The sequence below is a fragment of the Amblyomma mixtum genome, chromosome 1 (assembly GCF_055824585.1).
Source record: "Amblyomma mixtum isolate Tamu chromosome 1, ASM5582458v1, whole genome shotgun sequence".
NCBI classification, from domain to species: Eukaryota; Metazoa; Arthropoda; class Arachnida; order Ixodida; family Ixodidae; genus Amblyomma; species Amblyomma mixtum.
Genome location: NC_143012.1, coordinates 292,872,827 through 292,899,492, shown reverse-complemented (window position 1 = coordinate 292,899,492; position 26,666 = coordinate 292,872,827). Strand labels below are relative to the sequence as shown.

At 44.3% G+C, this 26,666-nt stretch overlaps 1 protein-coding gene across 2 annotated transcripts in view; it reads right to left on the bottom strand.

Moving 5' to 3' along the window:
* Positions 1-26,666, bottom strand: part of HERC2 (E3 ubiquitin-protein ligase HERC2) — a 110,286-nt gene that overhangs the window by 78,754 nt on the left and 4,866 nt on the right. For both annotated transcript variants that reach the window (XM_089566423.1, XM_089566424.1), the window contains exons 5-16: positions 25,894-26,107; positions 22,498-22,758; positions 20,163-20,345; positions 18,610-18,715; positions 18,123-18,287; positions 14,872-15,054; positions 13,325-13,470; positions 11,916-12,061; positions 8,831-8,956; positions 7,174-7,348; positions 5,640-5,886; positions 4,385-4,582 (exon numbers count right to left, since the gene is read on the bottom strand). In XM_089566423.1, coding sequence (XP_089422549.1) covers positions 4,385-4,582; positions 5,640-5,886; positions 7,174-7,348; positions 8,831-8,956; positions 11,916-12,061; positions 13,325-13,470; positions 14,872-15,054; positions 18,123-18,287; positions 18,610-18,715; positions 20,163-20,345; positions 22,498-22,758; positions 25,894-26,107 — 2,150 coding nt within the window. The remainder of the gene's footprint in view (positions 1-4,384; positions 4,583-5,639; positions 5,887-7,173; positions 7,349-8,830; positions 8,957-11,915; positions 12,062-13,324; positions 13,471-14,871; positions 15,055-18,122; positions 18,288-18,609; positions 18,716-20,162; positions 20,346-22,497; positions 22,759-25,893; positions 26,108-26,666) is intronic.

Sequence of the window (26,666 nt, the reverse complement as noted above, 5' to 3'; positions counted from 1 at the left end):
TATGTTAGCAGAGCGAGGACAACCCTGAAGACCTGCACACACAATTCACTGAAGTCTTAAACTACACCCATAGAACAACCAAAGCGATGGGAGACAGGTTTCTTTAGTCTGGAAGCAATAGGCAGTGCAAGTATATTATTGCAGGATGCCGCACAAAGGATGACGGTTGTCTTAAGAAATGGTGGCCACCAACAGGCTGACAAATAGAGTAGTACGGCTGCACTACCTGATTTTTAAAATAATAATGATGTTCACCTTTTAAACAACCATGAAGTTAAGCTGGAGCTGAGACACACACTAAATTATTTAATTCTGAGCATGGTAAAGACAAATACAGAAAGACATGATGAAAATCTACGAGGGAAATAAAACGAGATGCATCACATGGCATGAACAATACCCAACAGAAGTTTATTCATTAAAACTTAAAAACCTGTCAAACCGCGTAAAATATTCGAATTAAGCAGGTTTTCAATCCATCCAAAATTGAAGCAAAATGATAAAAAGGCAAGTGCAAAATCCTGCCCAATCACCTGCAGCACTTAAAATCGCTACCATTGCACTCAACAAAACTGCGGTCTACTGTTTAACAATGAAGGAAAGGTGGGACTTAGAAATTTAAAAAAAAAGATGCAAAAAAATTATTTTTTCAAATTTTTTTGCTCTGTCACATTTTCCTGCCTAGATACTCACTTTGCAGAGTGGATTTCTTCACAACTAATAAATTTGATCTATTTAGACTGCATTTGTTACGTTGCACTCTTAGGTTTGGTTTGCTTTATTGGGGTTTAACATCCCAAAGTGACTCAGGCTATGAGGGACGCCGTAGTGAAGGGCTCCGGAAATTTCGACCACCTGGGGTTCTTTAATGTGCACTGACATCGCACAGTACACGGGCCTCAAGAATTTCGCCTCCATCGAAATTCAGCCGCCGCGGCCGGGATCGAACTCGCGTCTTTCGGGTACGTTGCACTCTTAGGACTACACAGTTCAGGTGAAGACAAGGTTAATCGGAAAGACATGGGAGAGGTTGTTGCCCTGCAATGGTCATAGTCAGGCTGATGACAATGATGATAGATATCAAACTTCTTGTATGACATTTTCCTCTCACTAGTCTAGATATGTTAACAGACACTGCATCAGAAAAAAAAAAAAAAAAAACTACAACCAAAATTTGTACTTTGCAAAAAAAAAGTTCTAAGAATGTCTTGACCTGTAGAACACCAGAACAAACGCAATGGACACTGAATCAGCCTTCTGCCACATTTTCTTAGCATTCAAAAGACTCAGAGAAAAAATATATATCAAAAAACAATTTTCTGGAGATACAACAGTGAAATTTTGTGAGAGTACTCACAAAATTGCTTCTAATATTCGGAAAAAAATTTCATGCAAACACATGAAGAAATAAAAAATTTTTGCTGAAAACCGCTTCCCCCCTTAACCCCTACTTCAGTGGTAGCTCGTCTTTACCCATCGTGGTGACTGAGCATACGAAATTTAGTCGCACGCCGGTTTCTATGCCTGTGCGACCACTGCATTTCAACATAGGCGAAATGGAAAAGGCGCCCATGTGTTGTGCGATATCAGTGCACATTGAAGAATCCATGGTGGCTGAAATTAATCCGGAGCCCTCTAAAGCAGTGTATCTTTCACTCATCCTTCTTACAGTCCCTACTTTATCCCTTTCTTTACAGTGTGGTTGGTGTTACTGCACCCTTTCCTTTACTCAAAGACCAATGTTTTCCTCGAAATTAATTTTCCTTTTTTTATCTCTCTCTGTGTAACTCAGTGATTGGCAAAGCTCTTCACCATTCACTGGCGCTTCTGTACTTTGGCGTTCTTGGCGTACGCGAGATTGCAGATATCTGCACCCCACTCGCACTTGCTAACATGTCGACTCTCAAGCACATGCAGTCCATCTCCAGCATATGCGTGAGCACATAGACGCATGGTACATATGCCTAGGAAGTGTCCCTGGAGTCAGGCCTTTAAGCATAGATTTCTAGGTGCATATGACCCTTATCCAAAGCATAGTGATGCGAACGCTGGAGTGCGTAGTCCATGCCAGTGTTGCCATATTGCTCTGGATGAACGTAAGGGTTCTTTTATTATGCGTGCAGACTGGATTGGATTGGATTGTAAAACTTTTATTTCCATGCGTGTGGGAAATAAATATTTTTATATTTATGCGTGCAGTAAAAAATATATTCACTTTGATAGCAAATGTAGCAGGTGTGTTTATTATGTGAATATGCCCATTCTTCGAGGTTTCCGGAGTATCACCACAGCGCTGATTTCAAAACGGCAAAAGATCAAAGCTGACAGGTTTCTGGAAAATAAGAATTCCAATCACTCAGCGTCCTGGCCTGATTTCACAACGAAGCTTCCGCTTGAGCGAAATTTTTCGCAGGTCCCCTGAATTTTGTTGTACTAGCACTGTTCAACTGTAGTGCTTCAAGGCGCACACAAGCAGTGATGAGCAAATGCCAACATGTGGGCCTGTTCCCTTTCATTGATTCCTTTCAGAAGTACCTCTTGAAAGCAGCAGCACTGCTGGAGGTAACAAAAAATATGAAATGGAAGAAATACAAATCAAAGTGAATTGTGTGGAAAAGCTAGACACCCTCAAATATTTTTAAGAAGAGCTTCTTCACTGCATAAATCACACCAAAGACGGCAGCGTAACATTAGGAGACATGGCCAATGTGAAAGCCTTATCACACACCATGTGGGTGTTCTGCCTAGAGTACAAAACAAAAATGAACTTCTGAAACTCATAAAAAATTAACAGAGCATGCGTTCACTCAAGAAACACATCCACTTAAGGGAGGAACTGGTCTTAGAAACAAAATTTTTGTTAATGAAGTCACAATTTTAATATCTTTGGGGAACATGTAATTTTGTGTGCCAATTCTAAATATGTTATTTAAATTCATGACACATGTTACTGCACACTTATGTAACACATTACTAAGTTCTTTGCCGAGAGCCAAGAAATTTTGCTGAAGGGAACTTCATGAATTGCATGCCTAATACATACCATTATTTTGTTTTGACAACAAGGAATGCACCAAGGGTAAAATTACCATCCTGCCTATCACAGAAATTTAGTTATAGGGTTTTGAAGTTGCAGCTTCGGAAACAGGAGGAAAAGTCAGTATATTTCTATTTCTGGAGTGGAAACTCCAAGACAATACAACTCAAGTTCTATGGTATGCAGGATACTTTTGCCCTAATTGCATTTCTTGATGGCATGTAAAAGCAATGGCACGCATTTTAGCAAGTTCTTTGCAGCAAAATTTCTTGAAAGCTCTTAGCAAAAAGTTCCATAACATTTTACGTAAGTGAACAAGCACTAGTTTACATGAAATTAAATGGCACATATTTGAACTCAGCACACAAGAACATATGTTCCCTGAAAATTTTATAGTTATGAGTATGACATTAAAAGTATTTTTTAAGACCAGCTTCCCTTCTTAAGATAAAAAGAACACCTCTAATAGGAGCAATAAATTAGGAAAAAGCACATGACTAATGAGAGCAATAAGCTAGGTACTTGTATATGTTTACTTTCACAATGTTCATTTTTACTGAACACAGAAACAGTGGGTGCCTTTCAACACAACAGAATTCTCACCCAGGGTGCCACTGCTGAAAAAAAAAAATGATAGAGCTAAGCTGAGCAGCTTGGCACAGGGTTGATTGGCACTGTAGGCTGAGAGGTGCAGAGAGGTAGAAGGCCCGGTATGGCTGCCTCATAGTTATCTTTAGCTAGGTCAGGAGTGCAGGCGGCAGCTTTGCTCTCTTTCCCACATGCCGTCTACAGAGAAAAGCTTTAACAGTAATGACACAGTGCCCTTTGCAAAGCCATAAGCGTCTGCAGCGCAGCATGGCTTCCCACGTGACCTGGGTTAAGGGCTTAGTCAATGAATTCAAAGCCCACGGTGCGACCAACTGCTCTCTGACCCACAACAGCCCATCAAAAAACCGCATTGCCAAAAACTGCAGTGTCTCTTAGCAGGTGGCACTCTCTCACCCTCTGGCTGCCGCCATGTCCCCGAGGCGGTAGGCAAGAAAGTGCATGTCCAGGCGCTGTTGTGGCCATGCTTATCACCTGCACCCTCTAGCAATGTCGTCACAGGGAAAGGGTTGTACAGAGAGCGCACACGATGTGAACACCCCAGGGGGTGGACTCCCCAGGTGCAGTGGAGACAATAAACAACTTGCCTCACAGGCGTGTAACGCCACTGACAGGCTGACGCTCTCCCCTTCTCGCACTAGAATGGCAGTGGCCTCAACGAAGTTTGCCCCAGGAGACCCTCCTCATAAACCACAAGAGGCAGCTCAAGCTCCAAAAAATGTAGCAACACTAAAGTGGTACCTGAAGCCTAAGCAAATTCAGTGCAGCGGCAGCGATGCACTCCTTTTCCTGTGGAGGCGGTGGCCAGGCCACGTCGGTTCCCTCACAAGCCCAGGTCAGAAGCTCGTCAATGTGTTCTACCGTCGAAGGGCACACGTCCACCACAAATGGCTCTCTTAGTCGGAGCGAGCCTTGGTCAACTGCAGTCCACACAAACATCTGTTGAAGAGAGTGACAAAAGAAAATGAAGAAACAATGTTGGGGTAAAATGCCAGCTGTGTTGTCTTTAATAGCACAGGGGGTCCTGTGAGTAAATCTGAATACTTGTTATATGACCAACATACATCTTTTCCGACAAAGGCAGGAGAACCGATAGTTATGACCACTTGTAAAGTTGTAGCAGCAATTGATACCTTGCAAGACTGCATTGTATCACTTTAAGAGCTCACAATGCAGCACACTATGAGTCTCGACATGATCAGCTCAGTGTATTTGCTCAGTACCCGTTCTTTCAGGAACATCTGTTGAACACAGCTTCTCCTAATCTGAACACATTCACAACATATGGTCACATTTGTTTTATTGAGAGTCTACTGCACATAATTGGGGAAATATAGCAAATAAACAGTACAGTGAAATCGCACCTCGCTGGACCATGGAAAAATTAAATACGAAGTGGCAGTACGCCCTAACTGGAAACAGCTCAAGTATATCCACTGACCTCGTAAAGGATGACACCTGATGTGTACCACGAAGCAAGGCACATGCGGAAGCTTTTATTCATGTAGGACCACAGAAATTTGTTATGTCTGCTGCCGAAGTGGCCTCACAGCTACTAGCACAGCCTCAAAGACACTTAAACCAGATCCCAACCACTCTATGTTAGGACCCATATATGGATGAACAGGCGAAGCACATCTTGCATGCATGCAGTTTCTCTAACGGTAGGGGCCAGGCTGTCTTCAGTTTCCTCATCGGCATCATTTCCAATAAAATTTTTGCCAGTGATAGAGACAACTATCTTGCTATCAGACCATGCTGGAAAAGTCTCAGCTGCATTGTCTATGTCTCTAAACATGCAAACGCTAATAGTTTCAACAGTGCTATCCCGCTGAAAAACTTCGCTGAGGAGCCCTTCACAGGCATTGTCACTGGCGGTGGTCAACACTAGGAGCTACATCCTAGTCCATTTCAGGAGACTACAGCCTAAGTGAAACTACCGCCAGTACGCTTTAACGAGGTTTTACGGTACTAGGAACAAAAAGATGTTGCATACCTGGGTGTCACTGCAGGCTACTCCAGCAACGATGTTCCCAGCATGCAGAGTCATTGGAAATGGTTTCACAACAGGCACAGCACTACTGGACAATGTCCATTTGATGCTGTTCCAGGCAAATACTGGGCCTTCCTGCGTGACGACTGCACAGCAAGATGTTCCAATGGCCACATCCACCACTGAGTGCCCCTCCAGGCCTCCGACAGCCTTCACGAGGGCAGCAGACTCATGCTGTTCACTGCTGTCCCTGCACAATGAGTGAAAACACAGATGTGCTCCATTTTTGCGAGCTGCTCGCAGCAATCTTTTGTTAACTCAAAGCCAACTAAGCCAAGAACTAGTTCAAGTGACAATTCGTTCTACAGGAAAAGTGTATTTTAATTCAGCAAGGCTAAATCCTATGCCTTCCTCGTGTAACAGTCAAGCGTCCTTAGGCTATCCTGAATGTTGTTTTATAGTCCCCTGCTTACTTCAAGGTTTGTAGCACTAGTTAGATTACACATAGACATCGAATTTCTAAATGTGTGACCTACATGGCATGTTTATCTGATGTGCACATGTCATTATTGGTTTCATGAAGTTTTGGCACTTGGCATGATTCTGTACTAGTCCGTTTCTACCAGTACTACCAGAACAAACTGTCACATAGAGGGATTGGACGATCAGAGTAACAAAACAAACCATGTTTACTGGGGTAACTTGTGCTCTGAATGCTACAGCAGTCAGTGAATGTGAACACGTCTCTCTGGTCAAACATGACAGCCGATTCTGGCCACGTCTTCTTCAACGCATTCCCATCATGTGATGGCAAGCTCATCAGCAATGAACAAAGGCACCATGTTGAGAGCAATATGTGTGGCAATATCTTTTACTAGCTTGTAGAGGATTTTCTTGCGTCCCAAATGGTGGCATTCCTTCAAACTTCAAAATTGCTTTCTTTGGTTAAAGACTTGTGGATACCACTGTGAAAATTGCAGCCTGGAGATAAAAAGGTGCACGGCCAGAACTCGTTGCGCCGATAAGAATTGCATCTTAGCCATTACTTAGCCAAGTTGCAAATTTCTAATTGCACAGTGAGGTGCCTAACTATTATAGTTCAATAGCTAACTTACTCCATTAGATTTTGGATGGACCTGCTGGCTACTAAAACATTGCTTGCTGGCGTCTACCACAGGTTGCAAAACTTCAACAAAGAAAGCCCTCCTTTAACTCAAAAAACCTAATTTTAAAAATTACTAACAGTTTTGGTGAAATTCTTGTCAAGTTCTCCTCCCCCACCCCCCCCACCCCCCCCACCCTTTCTCGAGAAAAAAAACAGTTGCTAGTAGCGCAAGTAACAGTAACCTCCTTCAAAATAGCATGCACCAAACTCAAGTTCTACTCTGTCTGCAAAAGATTTCAGAAACTCATGCAATTTTCCCTCTTTGCCATGTTGTAGCATCCAGCTATTCGTTCCTTGAAACATGGTTTCCTTCAAAGCAACAGAATATTCACTGATGCAGCAATGCATCCACACTTCCACGGTTCTGCTTACCATATGTAGAGCATGTTGGACCGCGACAGAGCCATGCTGAACTGCGCAGCACAGAAGACTCGTACCACATCCACACCCTGCAGCCCATCCACCAGCCGCAGACTGCTACGAGGCTCCTCCAGCTGGCCTGTGGGCAGCCTGGTGCTGTCACCGTGCCCAAAGGAGAACACCAGGCCTGCGTACAAAACACAATCCCAGCACAAGTGCTGTCCACAGGGTGTGGGAACATATCAATGAACACAACAACAACAAAGTGTGACATGCACGGTCAGTGAACTTCTAGAAATGCCTCAGCAAGCCTAGCAACTCTACAGACAGAAATCTGCTTCTTAATCACGTAAAAACCTGTGCTGCACCACACCGCCATTTCAAAGAAGCCAAAAAACGGCCGTTCGAGCTTTTACCACAAATAATCTACAATGAGTTTATATCAACATCTTCAGCCATATTCAATTTAAATCTGGCATTATTTATCTGATATTATTCAATATTCTCAGAAATATTACTGCACTGCAGATTTCTTAAGTGTCTCCTTTGAGCTTATGTGTCTTTTTTGAGCCAGACCAGACGCTCTTTACTATAGCCATTTCTGGTTAAAAAAAATCTTTACTATATAAAAAAAAAGAATGTACAGTTGTCATTGGAACGCTAGATGGGACAGCGGTTTCCCTTTACTACCGTATATACTTGCATAATGAACCCATGTTTTTTTCCCAAATAGTTGGCATCAGTTTGGGGGGATGGTTCATTACATGGGGAAAAAAAAGTTTCAACAAATAATGGAAGGGTTGAAATTTCATATACGTCCGTCCATCGTTCCATTATCAACAAACACACGTGGTCAGACGGATTCGCGCTGCTGGTGTTTAGCATCGTTCACTTTGGTGCGATCCGACATGTTTGTCGTAGACAGTGGCAAGATAAATGAACACACTGAACACCGGCCCAGAAGGTCAGGCACACATTTTATACGTGAGGTTAATAATACACAGAGGACCGTTACAAGTGTGTAATGCTAATGTTTAAGACTTCGTTTACGGCACACAACGTCTTGGCGCTCTTCCAGGTTCGCCCAGTGCACCCACCACTTTGCACCTCCCCCACACCCCCACCCCTCTGACAGGAGCTCCCCTCAAAAAATAACAAACAGGCAATGATGCCGTGATGTTATCGGCGGGCAGCATCTTGCCGCGCTGCCAAGATCTTCACTGCGGACGGTGCAAAAACTGAGGAGCCCACAACAAAAAGATAAAGATGGTGGGGAGGCGACTCGTCCCCTGTGGTTCGCTTCCCCGCAGTGCACCCTCAACTCGTCCCTGGTGGTTCGCTTCCCCTCAATGCACCTTCTTTAGTTGTGTTACTTTGTCAGCCGTGGTTAAGCGGAGAGAACATATTTATATCTCCCCAATTAAAACCCCCCACAAGAATTTTTTTTTTTTTATATTATATTCTGGATAGCAAAAGTGGGGGATGGGTTCAATACGAGAGTATATACAGTATATCAGAGATTACTATAGCGGGGTTTTACTTTTTTTCATTATTTAACAATCTTCTTCAAATCCAATATAACCGGGCTTAACAGCAATTGTTAATGAAGCTACAAGCACATCATTCCATCAAAATGCTGAGGTGTCGTAGTATTTAAATGCAGGCATACCAGCGTCAGTGACGACAAGTACATCTACTTCTCCGTACTCTCCACTCCCACAGGAAACATCCACCACTCTGTGGCCTCTCAGTGAAGCCACTTTTACAGGCACACTCTCACTGTCACTACTTGCACCTGGAAAGAAAAATTCGAGTGACGTAAATGTTAGAAAACAGCAATAAATTAGTTTTCCTTCAGCCACCTTGTTTCACAAATCTCCTGTAATATTATGTCACTTGGGCCATGCTAGCGGAAACCAAATTTCATTAAACTCACACGAGCTGAGTTTCTGGCTACATGGCAGTGCGTGAGGTCTGTCGTGACTGCTCCGAAGTTCACTAATTTTACAGCAAGCAATCCACTTATGCAGCAACTATGGTATCACCGTTGCCATTGCTTGTGTTACATCGTAGTGAAAAACAATCAGCCAAGAACACCATAATCTACAGGGAGCATGCAAGGAAACATTTATTGGACAATCCAAAAGACACTTCTGGAAATCCCATAAAACATGTGCAATCAACCATTCAGTTTCGGTTTTTAGGACAGTCACTCCTTCGAATTATGTGAGGGCACCTGTCCAATGCTTGTTAAAGGCACTCACAAGCCTAATCCATTTCGTATACATGCAAGGCCTGCTTAAAATTCACTACTGTTCTTGTAAAGCAGAAGCAATGAAAGCATACATAAAACGATTCATTCATGTGCTCAAGCTTTCTGCTCTCGCTCACTTTTACACTCTGTCCTGTTGCACAATGCACCACTTTGACAGAAACCAAATAACCGGTTCTGCACTGCGAGACATCACAGTAGCCAGTGTGCACAAGCTCAATGGCGTCTATTCACCAGATGTTTCCTCACTCAGCTTACAGAACATTAAATGAATGTCAAAAAATTATTTAGCTTCTCAGAGAAATGAGTTTAGCAAAGTATGACTACACGGAGTCCACAGTAGTTGTGCACACCATGATGGAAGATGTGGCCTCTTGTGACTGAAGGTATCCAAAAGTCACAGCAACGTTCCATGCTCATCTGTAAACTCTACACACTACAGACTCCATGGCTGTTGGCATTATGGTGCTGAGATTGATAGTGCTAACTTTAACAAAATAGACGAAACATAGCGTCTACAAAAAGGATGAGCGCTTACTAGCAACTGTTTATTTTTCAAGCATGTAAGGCTTTAAATGGGAAGACGGATGGGCACAAACAATTACATTTCGTCCTCTTTCATTATCATAAAAAAGGTTTCAATTACTTCATTTGTTCTTATTTTTTGATTATGCTTGTTAACTCTTTCTTTGTCACACCTATTCAAATTGTTCAATATGACCAAAAACGAAAAATGACCCATTCTTTATGATCCAGGCTTCTTCTGGACAAGGAACACTATCCAGTATATTGCTAAAGAACTGTATACTTGTTTCAGATTCATTTTTTTGTCAGCCGCATCGGGGAGTATTTTTAAATTTTCAGTGAAACCTGTGAATGCGAAGACTGCAGCGAGCATGGCGTCCAAGGAGAAATCCTCGTCTTGCACCGATGCTGCTCAGCAGCAGCGGCATTCTTATGATTCCACAACATCAACACCTTTGTACTGCACGCAAGCGACAGGCTCGTGTCTAAAGATGACGTCCATTCGTCTGATTTTAGTTTGGGCAGAGATGACTGCTCCGCACAGTTTGGACTATCAACAAGTGCCCATGTGTGACTTTTGTTTTTACTACTGCAGAGCAGATTTGCTGCTCTACAAGCTTCTCTGAAGACAATGGGCATATTTTGAACTATTCAGTGCCACTAGCAGTGTAACGGATCAAGTTTTCTCCAAGATGGCCCTGGACCGACCTTGGCTCTGGACCAAGCATGGCACTGCACTGGGGAGTATCCAAAAGTGCCTCACGTAAGCAAACAATTTTTTTTTGTTTGCTGATTAAACTTTAGCATTAAAAGGGGGATGTGGCTTTCAGCAAGAATTTTTTAATTTCTTCGTGCATCTACATGACATCTTTTGAGCATATTAGAAATAAATTTATTGCTAATATTACAAAATTTTAATGTCATATCTCCTGAAAATAGTTTTAAAATATATATTTTTAACCTGGATCTTGTGAAAAGGCAGCAGAGTTAAGAAAATGTGGCAGAAGGCTGGTTTAGCATTCACTGCATTCCTATTGGCGAGCTACATGTCAAGACATTCTTAGAATTTTGTTTTCAAAAAGAGAAAATTTTGGTTTTGAATTTTGGTGATGCAACATCCATTGACACATCTGGAGTTAGAAGAAAATTTGATACAAGAAATTTTGAATTTTCAAATTCGAAAAACAAAGGTCTTGACTTGCACCATGGTCTTAGAGGTGCATCAAAACAAACGAGGTCAAAACAGATGAAACAGACATGAAAAAAATCTGTTCTGCAAGGTGAGTATTCAGGAAGAAAACAGTAATGGAGGAAAACACCCATTGTTCCAGTGTTTCCCGGCAACCGTGGTTCACAAAACAATTTATTATAGTACTTTCTTTTCAATTTCAGCAATGAAACTCATGACACCATAAAAAATGAGGCACACAAGCAGATACAACTATTATAAAAAAATCTATTTTTTGGCCATTTTTTGAGATTTCAAAGCTGTATCCTTCAAGTTCTGTAACTTTAAATACATACTCATTTATGACATAGTGACAAATAAAACGTACATTCTAGATTTTTTACTGTCCTATTTCTGTCTGAGTGCATAATAGTTCTGTGAATTTTCGCAGAAGTCTCATTTTTTTTTTTTCATAAGCGATACATATCCTGTTTATTTCTTTATGTCATTAAAATATATGCTCCTTTATCTGCACTACAGTTTTCAATAAGGCAAAATGTTTAAATTTACGAGCAAATAATTTTTCAATGCACACTACTGATACTGCCTGTTTTCTCATGATAAGGAAAGAACATCCAACTAGCCTGAATCATTGGTCTGTTGGCATTGTTGACAGTACTGTTTACAGAGCCAACAAGATATCAGAGCAGAGCTTCCCTAAATACTCCACTCGAGTGCAATAGGCATAAAAGCCGGAGGGACCACAGGGACACTAAGGAAATCACTTGCCATTGTCCAGACAAGGGCGGCATCCCCTTCCCCAGATGTACAGCTGTCCACTGCTCGTGAATGCAGCAAAGTGCTTGCGGCCACAGGAAACACCTTTCACTCCTTTGCCACTGAGCACGCGGACGATGACTGGTGTTCCCTTGGACCTGTAGTGGTCCACAGCCAGACAGCAAAGAAGCAAAAAACATAAGGCAATGAGCAGTGCTGTGTCACCTAGAGAGCCTTAAATACATAGCATAGTGCAACAGTATCATCTTACAACACTTACTGTGCTGTAATACCCTAAGGGGGGATGGGGGTCATAAAACTGCCGTCTTTATTTGTGGCTAAAATCTCATGAAATTTTGCACACAGATGCGCTTTTTTCTCTTCTGATTTCAGAAATGTAGTCATAATTGAGCTGGTGGTCTTAGATCAAAAGTTATCTTAAATTCTGGAGTGTAATTTGGTAATTTCTTACGCAGCTTTAATGAATTTCTCATTGCATTTTGTTGGTTTTAAATACATGAATTGATAGCCAGCGAATTCCCATAGCCAATGACATTCTTACTTTTATTGTTTAGGCCACGTATAAATAGCAATTTACAATTAGCTTAACAAGCTGCAGTGTAAAATACTGCAGCCTTTTACTCTCAACACAGTATATCAGGAGGACATGCCTTTAGAGAAAAACGAAGAATGTCATCGGGTATGGGAACTCTCTGGCTATCAATTCATGTAAATAAAAGCAACAAAATGTAATGAGAAAGTTCATTAAAGCTGCGTAAGAAATTACCAAATTACATTCAAGACTTTGTAAGATTCAAGACCACCAGCTCAATTATGATTACATAATTGGAATCAGAAGAGAAAAATGCATCTGTGTGCAAATTTTCATGAGATTCTAGCCATAAATAAAAAAGTTAGTTTTAAGACCCTCGTCCCCCCTTAGGCAGGGTTTACTAATGGCCAATGCAGAAACTTCCCTTGTGTGTTCCCCAAGCAAAGAGCTGAAGAAAGTATATTTACACACTGTCAAGCTAGAACTAACACTAAGAGTAGAATTAAACTGCTCTAAGCTAAGTCACTGAAGGGAGGCAAGACTGCTTGCCCCATCAGTAGAGTTTCTGAGGTGAACACCACATCACACTTGTCTACAGCCAGCAGGCAGCTTAATCAAACGCAGCAACATTGTGATGTCTCACAGCAGTTGCCAGTTTTCAGTGCAGCATTCCTGTCTGTGTAGCCTCGGCATCTATGTGGCCATACTCCTGCAAAGCACTGTCTTTGAAACCCAGCCACAAATGTTCAGATTCTCTCTTTTTAGTTCGCAGCGCACTGCATGCATGCACTAGAGTCTAGAAAATTCCAATTTGATCCCTGGGAACAGCTAGACAGCGGTCGAGGTTAAAGACAAAAACAAAACTGACGTTTCATCATCCTGCAGGAGGCAGGCGGTGTTGCTGCAGCTGAAGACGTCACCATCCGTGTTAAGAGCCAGGAAGCGATCCTCTCGTGGGTGACTAGCAATGGCTACCACACCCTGGCCTCCAAAGCCCTCTATGGCATGCAGTTCCTGCGCACATATAAAAGATGCATAATCAATGCACAAGAACTGCCATTACCTGCGACTAGCCTTGCGAAAAAAAACTGCTAGTGGCCAAGTTAGGAATTTATATTGGCGCAAATATAAAAAAAACCTGATAAGAAACCTAAAAGTATCAACATCCCAATACTCAGCACTAAATACACTGAGGAGACCAATTCTAATAATATTACAATGACACAGTCCTTCCCTGTTTTCTTTACTGTTTGTTTGTTTCTCTGGCAAGGTTTAAATTATTACAATGGGGCAAAGAGTGACAGAACGCCGATGCTCGAGCTCTTTTTTTATCGCCAGTAAATATTGTTTTATGGTCCCTTTAAGACTGAAGATGCAAGGCAAATAACAGAGCCAAAGGGCAGCAGCACGCTTTCATTTCTGCCACAGCATTTTATAGAACCAAACTACTACGCATGCACAACACCATCTTGGGATCTCTACATCTAAAATGCTCCTGCTGTTAGCATTTTCCAGCCATGGGTCACATAAGCCAATGCAACACCATGCTATTTCCAGGCTTGTGTGCGCCCGCAATCGATACGCTGCTCTGCAAAGTTGCTTATGGCAAAAATCTTTAAAATCAGCACCAGAAGATTCAAGGAAGACATTTTTTTCATAACTGTTTCAAGTACTCCTTTTATTTTCCAGATAAATATAACTGACTGGAATAACGTTGCTAACAATGTAGTTTAGCAGCAAACCTGACATATATTTTTTTTATAATAAATTTTTACGGTGCAAGGGCAACTCTGACCAAACAGCACCATGGCGCAAGGTATTTTCGTATACACAAGCTGGGCTCAAAGAAACATTTCCCAATCAGTCCCAATCAACCTCGAACTTCCCGCAGACGTTACACAGTAAAGTACGTTTCATTTTCAAACTTAAACAACGCCTTCCAATTATGCTTCAATGTAGCAAAGTATCAACTTCAACGTAGCGTCTGCAGTTAGCACGACATGGTCGTGTTGCGCGGTTGCTCATGCGAATAAGCCACCACTGTGGTGACATTTATTTTTTTTTTCACCCCCCACCCTTTTCCATGCTTCAACTCGTGTTTACTTTGCACTGTTGGCGCCTCTGCATTTTGTGTCTATGCTTTTATATTTTATGGTATTTTACTCTTTTTAACATTCCTCCTTGCTTCAACTCGCATGTTGAGTTCGCACTTTTTGCCGTTATGCTGCTGTCTATACGTTTCTTCTCTCAGTCTGCTAAAAATCTCAAAAATGAGATTGCAGTATGAATAAAAGCAAAGACAATGCAAATAATTTAATATGCGATCTTGCACCAGCCCGGTGCTTGCACTGTAAGAAAAAGCAACTAAAGGAGGGGAATACAAAATAACAAAAGAAAACAAAGCAGGCAGCTTACAGACTCATCTTGACGCAGGGCAAAGACCTTCCATGAGTTGCTGAGAGCAACCAGGCCTGTGCTCAGGCAACAGATCTGCCTGACCGAGAGTTCTGCAAGGTCACTGAGCACCATTGGCTCAGACACATCCCATGACTGCCAGCTCATAGCCAGCACTTCCTGCCTGGGAGTGGCTCCACACTTCTGGAATTGGGAAAGAAAAGAAGTGTGTGTGAGGAAAAAAAACTGAAAGAAGAATTTGGCTGCCAAAGAAAGAAAGTCACCAGCAGAGTAAGGCCAAAAGTCTATTGAAAACAAGCAAGATATAGTACTGTATATTGCCACGTATAAGTCGTCCTTTTTTTTACAAACACAACCATTTGAAACTGGAGGGGTCGACCTATACATTTCACACAGTTTTGTCCTAACCATGGGTGGTACATGTCTGGTGCCAGTGTCCGCTCCAAGAAAGATTCCTGGAGCTCCATGTGTCCAAAAAAAAAACAATAATCCGGTTCGCTGAAAAAAAAGTCCAACTTCACTCTATTCACCCAGCTCCCTCGCACTCTCAGTTGCCCTCCCGGACAAGAAAAAACTCAGTAACCTGCAGAACGATGAAAACAGCTGCATGCAAGTGGGTGTCGTTCAGTAATGGTTTTGAAGGTACACAAAAATAAACATTTGCTGTCAACCATTTCGTTGCTTTTGCATGCCTGATTCAATGCCATTTTTACTTGCATACTGGTCGATATGTCACATGGATCAAGCCCTCAACTTCAAGAACTAGAAAAACAGAAATAAACAACCAGAATGCTGTATATGTAAGGTCAATTAACAAAGTTCTGCGCCACCGCCATTCAATTTATGCGATTAGAACACTGCATCACATAGCATACGAGTTGCAAAGGCACCATGAGAAACTCGTCAGCAAAAAGCGTGCACTTTCAGCACATTCAAGGAACACATGACAGAACACATGAGACGTAAATACCTTCATTTCATTCTAATAATGTTTGGCAGACACCCTCAATGCCCGCAGCATCCCCGATGACATATGTTAACACTACGCATGCGCGAATAGTGAGTTTTCAGTAAGAAGCAAGCACGAAACGAATATTTATTTTAATCAAATAATTTCAAAGCGAGGCAAATATTTTTTAACCGAAGCAAACTGTTTGTGACTCAAAATGCAGTAGTAAAAAAAAAAAGAGGCAAACCATTTCAGTTCAATAGCATATGCCAAAAGAAGGGGGTCACCCAATTCACTATGGCAACTGAAATAAAAAATGAAACAAAAAAAAAATGCTTTCAAACTTATGTTAGGCAATGTTCAATCAGCAGCAAGTCGAAGTGCAACTAGCATCATACCCCAAGCCCTAATCATGAGATTCTCTACATGCTGCTGATCTTAATTATAAAAGTTGCTGACAGATTTTTTTTGGCACTAAAATTTTGGACTGATTCATACTCCAGACTTGCAGTGCACAGAGCCATACATCCCACAGAGTTCAGTGTATAAGCATGGCTGAAATTTTGGACACACCACATCTGATGTCACACTTGTACCACAGCCAGAGAAAGCTATGGCCTGAGTCGTCCGTTACGCGAAAGCTCAGTGGAGGCAACACGCACGCGCCAGAAGTGGAAAGCGACAAGCAGCACACTCCGTAAACCAATCAGAGGATGCAGTGCCAGGGATTTCTGGAGCGGGTAATTGCGTGGCCCAACCAGACAGTGATGCTGATAAAACCACGAAGGCTAACAATTTGCATTGGGGCTCTGGACGGAGGCACATTGTTGGCTTCGGCCAGCACAAGGTGCGAGTAGATGCAAGCATGCTTTCTTCCCCCACTCACATGCGCTGCCGCGCAAAGGCGTGGGGTGCGCCTGTCCTTGGAGAGAGCAGGTTAAAGGTATTCTGAGGTGAGTACTTTCATCTGAACACCTGAAGTGGTATAGCAGAGAAGTCCGGGGGAACGGCACCCTTATGTCAAGGTCATGAGCATAAGAAAATGGCAGTGCTCTTCAAAGCGAAGACTGAGCGCTTGCGCCAGAATGCTTCGCGGTGCCGGCTTTCTCATTCCGGTATCTAAAATAATTGGCCTTTCACCTTTCATCTAATTTCAACCATCGAAGGGTGTAAACGATAACGCATTGCCGGCTTTGAACTCGTTTCCAACGAAAGCCTACACCGATGGAGCGCTCACCTCAGTCATGTTGACAGTTCTCCATGCTTATCTTTTTTGTCATCTTTGTCTTTCACGCCCTCTGTGCAGTGGGCACAGCACAGTTATCACCACTGCGTGTTTTCTTTCACATCTGGGCTTTGTACCATGAGACGCACTCCTCGGTAGTGTACCGAATGGTAAGCCATCAAAGGATGAGTTTATGGACGTCGCCGACGTGTCGTATGCAAGATGCATGCCGACAGACAACCAGAGCAGTGCGATTGCTTGGAAGTGTTACAGCATGCATAAGACCATCGAATGCTACTTCCAGCAGCTTACTTTCCTGAATTCTCAAACTTTGGAATACTTCTCAATATTCGCTTTTCAAATATTGCTTTTCGCTTTAATATTCAAAATGTTCGAATAAGTGTACATCATCATCATCATCAGCCTGACTACACCCACTGCAGGGCAACGGCCTCTCCCATGTCTCTCTAATTAACCCTGCCCTTCGCCAGTTGCGGCCACCGTATTTCCGCGAATTTCTTTATCTTATCCGCCCACCTAACTTTCTGCTGCCCCTGCTACGCTTGCCTTCTCTTGGAATCCACTCCGTTACCCTTAAGGACCAGCGGTTATCTTGCCTTTGCATTACATGCCCTGCCCAAGCCCACTTCTTCCTCTCGATTTCAACTAGGATGTCATTAACCCGCATTTGTTCTCTCACTCACGCCGCCCGCTTCCGATTTCTTAACGTTACACCTATCATTTTTCCTTCCATAGCTCCCTGCGTTTCCATGCATGCAAGAAAAGCTAGGCATTGCAATTTATTCCTCTCTGCTCCCCCGCTGCTTTTACCATTACCACGTGGTGCTGTTGCATGCCTCCCTTTTTACTGTTTGTAGCTAAATTTGCACCCTGCTCCATCCACTATGCGTATAATGGTACAACCCAAAGTTTGGAGAGCACAATTTTGAAAAAAAAAAATAACAGGTCAACATATGCGTGAGTAAATAGGACAGATCAGTGATATCACTGCACAGCAGCAGACAGGAAAACATACTTAGCATGCAAGGAAGCAAAGCCAACACTTATGTTACTCACAGGACTCAGGTGAGTCACCGAGGGCAAATAGGGACTGGCTAGTCTGTCCAGGTGACACATGATGACCACAGCACACTGCTGGAGGTCAACCGACAGCGAGTCGTCATCAGGCAAAGTCAGGAAGCTGAGGAAGCACTCTGTCGGGTTAACCAAAGGAATGTCGCCCTGGAAAGTATATAAAAAGTTAACTCACATCTACTCAGCTGCTGCCCAAGACACCGAAAATTTTCTAACGTATTTGACAGCCCTCACTGCAGACACACTTGGTCTCAACACAAATGTCGTTCTATCCCTACCACTTTACTAATTCTTATTGCCTCATGGTAATTCTTGCTGCTCGATTACAATGCATAAACCTCTAGCAGCATTAAGTTTAATCTTGTCAAGTCAAATAGGCAATGGAAGCCACTTTTGTACAAGAACAAAATGGACAAGACTAAGCATTGTCATGGCCTCAACAACAAACATAAAAAGCCAACACACTTACGTTTTCATATGAACACCTCTCCACCAACTTCTGCCTGGAACAGCTGATGCTTTGAAACCGCTGCAGAAGCATCACCAGAGGCACACTTGTGCCATGGGAAACAGTCCTGAAATGCCAGCAGCAGGTGAAGGACAAACATAAAATTGTAAAGATAAGCACTAATTCACTATCCCTGGACACACAGCTAGCCATTAGCCAGTGACGCTTTCCTAAAAAAATGTGGAACACATATACACAAAGTTCCGCATGCATTTTGCTGTACTATTCCTTCAAACAGATGTGCAGGCTGAAGCATGCACAAAATGTCAGACTATACACGTGTCAGACAAGGTCTGCAAAATAACTGATATGTGAGCTTACATTATCAAACACAAAGGAGTGGGCTGGCCACAGGCCACACCAGGTCTATTCTAAGTACACATGATTTGCTGCACATTCTGCATTGTTTCATGGTGTGTTTCTTCAAAACTCTTTAAGGGGGTTGTCGGGTCTTGCACAAATATTTTTGTTAATGTAGACACAATTATGAAATCTTCAGGGAACATGTATTTTTGTGTGCAGATTCTAAATTCATAGTTCCTCGAACACTATGCAAGTTATGAAAGTTTTTTGAAGAAAGAGCTTTCAAGAAATTTTGTGGCACATAACTTGCTAAAATGCATGTCACTGCTTTTTTGTGACATCAGGGAATGCAGGGAGGAATTATCATCCTGCCTAAAGAGAGATAGTGATTAGTTTGGGCAGAAAAAAAAAATAAATAAAAATAAAGTGCCTGGCCCGTACCACCATAAGGCACAACGAGCGAGAACAAGAAGAACTTTCAAGTGAGCCATATGCATGTGTAGTGCTTGCAGAGAGCACCTACACCGTCTAACAAAACAGAGCCGCAGCAGTGCACAGCGGCTTGCACGTGACGTTTTTTTCCCTTGTTGGGAATGCATGAGCTATGACTTCTCAGCTTATCAATTTAATTAGCTGCTGTCAGACTGTGCATTAAAATAGGTTAAATCATTAAATCATTAACTGCAGCATCTTTGTGAATCAGTATAACGAAAGAAAGAAAATTTAAAAAAACAAACAGACATTTACGCTACGCTGCCTAATGCAAGAATCCAGCAACAGCTGTTGCACAGTACCTCTTGTGTTGTGCCGTGGCATCTTATCCTCTCTCATCTCGCTGCGTTATTAGCTGCAAACCTAGACACTGCGTGCTGTGCTGCAGCTGTCAGATACCTTGCCCTTCATACCACATCTCTACACTGCAGTGCCTCCCTCTCAATCTCGCCACCAAACAGTACGGCATTCTACCTCTTGTAGGGTCCCTATGCTTCGCACTCTCCCATGCCCCACCCACTGAGGAGAGGACGACACGGCAGGTGTAGCAACAGCAAGCGGTGTCGGGCCTCTCCTATCTTGCGTCCGAAAGTCATAACCACTAAACCACAACAGTCGGTTTCGTATATGCACAGCAAGCTAGCACGAGGCATACAGCGGCAAGTAACACGGCCTCAACAAGGGTGCGATTCTGGCAGAGACGGCATGCGCAAGCTCACCTGTTGTCCAGCTCATACTTGCCGCTGTCCCACAGCTGCAGGAGCAGCAGGACACCGCTGAGCAGTCGGCCCAAAGTGCCCTGCTGTATGCACAGCTCCAGTAGGAGCGACAGAGCCAGCTGCTGGTCAGGCACGGGCACCTGTCCACAGCCACGGGAGTGTCCCACCCCGACATTGATGTCCCTGCATTGGGCCAGGCAGCCAACATGCACGCACTGCAAACAACTTGGAGGCACAAGCATTAAAGGGACACTAAAGCAAAATATCAAACTAAGCAAGAAGGATAGATTATTTGTCGAGATCACTACAGATGTCTTGTTTAAGTGGGAAAGCACTTATACAGTTTCCAACACCGACAGAGAATCTTGTGACGGTAAGTATGGGCACCGTACGCTTACCGTTCACCATACACACGATCCTGTGCCATTGCATAGCAACTCGAGTTAGTAACCGAGCTTACCCTAGTTACTCGGGTAAGCTTCACACACTGACGACGTGAAGCGCGTACGGAAAAGCGCGTACGGAAAAGCGCGTACGGAAGCGCATACGGAAAAAAGCGCGTACGGAAAAAAGCTCGTACGGAAAAAAAAAAGAGAGAGACGCACTCAGCAATTTCACAACACCACCCGCAGCAGTCGTTCAGACTACGCAAAGTAGCCAATTCAATGGCCTAAGTGAGAACAAAACTGCTTCACCAGCTGCCTAGCAAGCATAACAGCGTGGGTGCCGTTGCTTGCACTCGACAACGGCCACACACAGCCTGCGCACAGCATGCGAGGCAAAAGATTCAGCACTATTTTTTGCACCTAGCCTTTCTCTCCGTTGTCCGTTTTGCACTATTTATTATTCATAATGCGAATCATCGCATTCTTGGCTACGCTAGCTGTATTGTTTTCTTGTATTTCGACAGTTAGTTCCCAATGACAGCGAAATGGTGCTCCTCAAGAAAGTGCATAAATATGCCACCAGCCGCAGCTGCACAAATCCGCACCTGGCGGCGTCACGTCTACTTTGCTTTTATGAAATTTTCTGGCTTATAAAAGCTTTGTTTCCGGTAACATATCTGCTAACATGTGATGCCAACTTATCAGCCTCCAAGGAAGCTAACTAAAGTCATAAAGCACAGCTGAAGTCTTTTCATGGTGACGCACCTGAATTTTTGAACTGCAAAGTCACTCTACCGGTGCAAATGGACAAAAGTGAAATGCAAGTATTTTTGCTGAAAAATCATGTGCACCTAGAAGCCAAAGAAGGACTTGGCTGCTTTTTCCATCAGCATGCTCTACAGAGCATGCACATAAGTACAGTTGGCAACAAAAGTTTATGGGACGAGTACGCTCAAGGACGAGTTTACTGCGGCATAGCCTCAACACCCAGTCACCTGGCACTGATTCCTGCAGACGCCACACACACGTCACCTAATAAATGCGGATATTTCAGGCAACTAGGTTTGCATGAAAGTGCCGAAATGAATATTTTTCTGCACCCCAGCATCCCATAAACCTTTGCAGCGAATAGTACCTTGTACCACAACAACTTTGCAGAGGTAGCAATGCTGACAGATAATACGCAAACTGGCTTCTTCACTGTATGTTGACAGGATGTAAAAAACATGCACAAGCACTGTACTAAGGATTGATTGCCACAACATGGTCAATAAAATGAGAATGGTTTTTCGAGGGGGCAAACTAAATCTAGAGAGCTCAAATACAAAAGCATGGCCAACAAAGTAGTGCTGTGAGTGCAATGCAATCATTTTAGAGCGCAGCTCTTAGATGCCCATTCCCAGGTTGAGCAGCATGCCTCGCCATCAATGCAACTGAGCACAGAGCATGAGGGGGAAAGTGAAGGAGGAAGGTGCAAAGGTAGCATGAAAACAGGTTGTGCGACGGCTACCCACAGCAACAGAGAAGCGCGCATCGTCATCTGCTCACCAATGACCTCATCAGTAAGGTATGCAGCGGGCACATCCCAAGGAGTGCCACTTGTGGCTGCCATTCGCTCAGAACGCTCAGCACGTGCCACTATCCGTTCACGCGAGGCGAGGCTCAGCGGCCCAAACCAAAACCCAGAGCCGCTTCCGTTTGGCATTGAGCGTTTGGTCTGCGGTCACCTATGGTTCGAATACCCCAGCAGCTGCACTCAAAATCGCTTTACCAAGAAGCGTAACTGCACGCCAACCTTTTTATGCCAAATGACAGAGATTAGCAATTGCTTGTTGAAGCACAAAAATACACTGAAGTCATTTCCCGAGCTGATTCCTGCCTCTTTCACTGTATTCAAGATGCACACAAATGGGGCACAAACAAGGACAGTTCTCTATCAAGAGTCATACCCTAAGACGACTGAGCGCAGAAATTTATCGGCGTGCTCGACCACTTCCAGCCAGACAGAGGAGATGGCCTCCTGGTGGAACAGAGTAGCCTCGGGCATGGCTCGCAGGGCTTCGAGCGATTCCCGCAGCAGCTCCCCACAGAGCTCGGAGTCCTCCCCAGAGCGCCAGGCCCGCTTCAAGAAGGCAAAGGCAAAGCTGAGTGCTGCTCGGGACCCCACACGGGCCAGGGCTTGCATCGGCTGTTCCGACTGGGGCTTCGTTCTGCACAAATGAGAGGCAGTCTTGTGAACTGGCAGAAAAGTGAATGCTGGTTGGGAATGGCAGTAAAATTTGTGAATGAAGAGGGAAGCCAAGGGGCGGTAAGCACAAGGGACACGCTTTCGTTACATGAGCCTTACATTCAATAAAAAAAGGTGTACTACAACATGGGAGATTTTCTACACACCATCATCAGAAACCATTAGCTGAAACACAGCATGCAAATGACATCATCACCCCTCCTGGAGCAATAGGCTGCCACCACCACATACCTCAAACAGCAACTGATGTGTGCACTGACCCAGGCAGTAAGTTATGTGCCTTTCCTTTCCACAAAATCAACAGCACATAACTGCCTCAATTTGTAAAAGGTGGTGCCACCACCTACTCACAGCTTGATTAGGGTGTCCACTGACCCAGTGAGCCAGTTATACTTGCTTTCGCATTTACACATCATAAGAATTGCTTAGGTGCCCTAAAAATATTTTTAATCCACAAAACCCTACTTTGTCACAAGTGTTTTCCAAGTTTACTGAAATACAGAAAAATCGGGCAGTCCGAAAAATCAAATTTCACCGAAAAAATCACGAACTTATTACCACTACGCCGGAGAAAGCGGCCAATTATATTGCACACATTTTAAAGCTCCTCATGACTATATTTCACCGCGCGAAATACCGTATAAACGCGTATAAGGGCCGCACTTTTTTTTGGTTCCAGATTCGAGGGCCAATTTTCGGGGTGCGGCTCATACATGCGATGTGCGAAAAAAAAAATTTTTAAGTAAAAACACACCAACCAGGGAATGAGCGACATTTATTCTACGTTCAATCGTCACTCGCGAAGTATTTAGACTCCTAAGCTGGTGCTGCGCTCTGGTGCACGCTCATGCCAAAAGAAGCCGCGCAGCATGTCCGCTGTCAACGCGTAGCCGTTGTCCCGAAATTCCATCACATAGAGGAGCAGCTCTTCTTCCAGTTCAGGAAGCTCGCACGGCTTGTCTCGGAAAGCGCGATTTTTGCAGCTTGTGTTTCCGTTTTGGTTGCACCATCATCGGACGCACTTCTCGGCCACGTCGAATTTCCCGCCTGCCGCATGCTTACCGACCGCGTTCGAGAGCTAACTCCCAGCCGTGTAGCTTAAGGTGCTTGCCCATCGCGCTAAAACTGTGAAGCTCGGCGGCAGCACGCGAAAGCCACTATCACGGCGAACGCGCTAACACGCATGCTAACACGCCATGAAAGGCTGGAGCTGGCGATACTGATGCCGATGTGAACAGCGGAAAATCGCAACGGAGAAAAAAGTTGATGATAATGATCACGGCGCCATCCATAGACGGCACTTGGAAGCTCCGGTGCGCGCGCGTGGCCTCCGCGAACGGCGCAGCGCCGGAGCAGATCGCGGCCGCGATATGATCCGGCGGCGCCTGAAGCGCGCTTCGATCGTGGAGGCCACGGCGTGCACATAGCCTCCGCGATCGTATTTGCGTTCCGCGTTCGGCACTAAAGACTCGGCACAGATGAGTTCCGTGAACTCAGACTATGGTTCAAGTTCGTGCGGCGGAAGACATTCAAGGGCAGTACGAATTCGAAAACACGCGAGCGCAATGTGCCGACTCACGCAGAATTTCAGCGTCGCAAGAGACTCCCTTTAAGCTTGAATTTCGTTTTGTTTGATCAAGTTTTCGATATCTCCTGCAGTCTGAATTAATGAGGTTTCGCTGTACAGGGTCGTCCACTCTTAGTTAGAATGCGCTAGCGCATGGCCGTGCTCTTTGGAGGGTCACCGCATTGGAAACGGCTGCGCATTGAAGCGAAGTGGCATATGACGCGAAGCACCACGTCCAGGTACACCTTCTCCTGTGCCACTTTGCTGCGATGAGCGACTGTGGCCGGTGGGGACACGCGGTGGCCCTCTGAAGAGTGCAGCCATGCGCTAGCGGGTTCTAACTAAGAGTGGATGACCCTGTACACATTATATGGCGGCTTGGGTACTGGCGGCGAGTGCGAACGAGGTCCGAAAAATCGAGTGGTCAGTTGCGGTGCGTCCGAAATTTCAAGCACTCTTACACATTGGCTCTATGGGCCATGTCGCGGTGCCGCGAAAATGTCCGAATCATCAAGCATGTACGAAAAATCAGGCGTCCGAATTTTCGGTCGTCGACTGTATTAACGTCCCTGAAGAGAAAAACTCTACAGCCAGTGCAACAGCCACTGACCACTGTTGCAAGTATGGTAGCAAATAAGATACTACAGTCAAACCCTGATATAATGAACACATATATATGAATTATTGGCTGTATCGAACTCTTCCTAAATATTTTTGACAAATGCATGCAATTTCTACTTTATATATCGAACTCCCGAGCGCTAAACTGTGCTCATTCAGATGGCAGGTGCCAGGCTTCACCGCACTGCACAAGAGGCGGCAAGCGTTCGTGCCTAGGCTTGCATTTTCATCTCGCGCTCGCCAACAGTGGCGTGCAGGGTTGCAGTCCGGCAGTCACCACGCATTCACGCCTCTGGCATCCGTCGACAGCGCCATGGAAGCAGCACGGGTGGTTGTAAGCTTGCGGTAACAATTCTGCGCTCATGTCGGCTGTCACGCAAGTGGTGACAACAGCGATAGCTTTCGCTCTGAAGTACCGCTTTCCGCGACACGGCTGTGATGTGAAGAAGCCACAGTAGCCGGCGCTTGACTTGCGCTTGTGGCACTGTGCGGGGAAGCCAAAGTGGTGCTTGATTTTTTTCGCTCTTTGCAATAGCCGCGAGCGCCTTCAAAACATCGCTAAAGCCTCTCCGTTTCTCTAGTAAGGATCGCCAGAATTGCTGTCCCTTCAACTACTAAATTGCACCACTGTTGTGCGTGTTTCTGATGAAATTTTACATTACGAATTTCAGTTATAGCGAACTATTTTACAATTTTTTTACTTGTTCACCATAACGAGGTTTCACTGTACATAATTATTTTTTTTTCCTATTACAAAGACGATAAACATTCATCTCATAAGGCTTCACAGTCAACGTATTCTATTGCGACTGGCACAATCAATCACATTTTTACTTTGGAAAAAGCACATGACTATGATGATGGACTATGATAATGGTGACAATAAGGAAACAAAAATGTGAGGCCTACCCCCGAGTATCAGGGCTCTGAGAGACACTGCAAGACGCTGGAGAGTCGACGCGAGGTGGCTTACGACGGCGCACCAATGCAGTGTAGTACCGCATTGCCACTGCCAGTTGCTGTTTCAGCCTCATTGAGGAAAGAGTGGATGTGGCTGCTTCCCAGCAGAGCTGATGCTGCTCGGACACCAAGGTCTTGAGGCATGCCCGGAGCTGATCGAGAGCTGCAACAAAAGTCGCCGACCAAAATAAACTGCTCGACTGCATCAACAGAGATACAGGAATACAACACAACATCCAGTGAAAGACATCCCTGAGTAACCTTTCACATCAGGAGCCAAAGAAGGTGCGGAAGAAATCAGGCACATTGTACACAAGCATCAACAACTCGGTGTCTGAACAGCAGCCAAAGCTGTGAACATTCAAAATGGTTATGGTTTATGGGGTTTAACGTCCCAAAGCGACTGAGGCTATGAGAGACGCCGTAGTGAAGGGCTGCGGAAATTTCGACCACCTGGGGTTCTTTAACGTGCACTGACATCGCACAGTACACGGGCCTCTAGAATTTCTCCTCCAAAGAAATTCCAGCCGCCGCGGCCGGGATCGAACCCGCGTCTTTTGGGACAGCAGCCGAGCACCATAGCCACTGAGCCACCGCGGCGGCGTGAACATTCAAAATACTTTGTGAAAGATTTCAAGTAACTTTTTAAGTAACCTTGCAAATTTCTATTTTGGCATCAGTACCGCCTGCCCCATTTTTGTTACCACACTCGCTGCCGCATG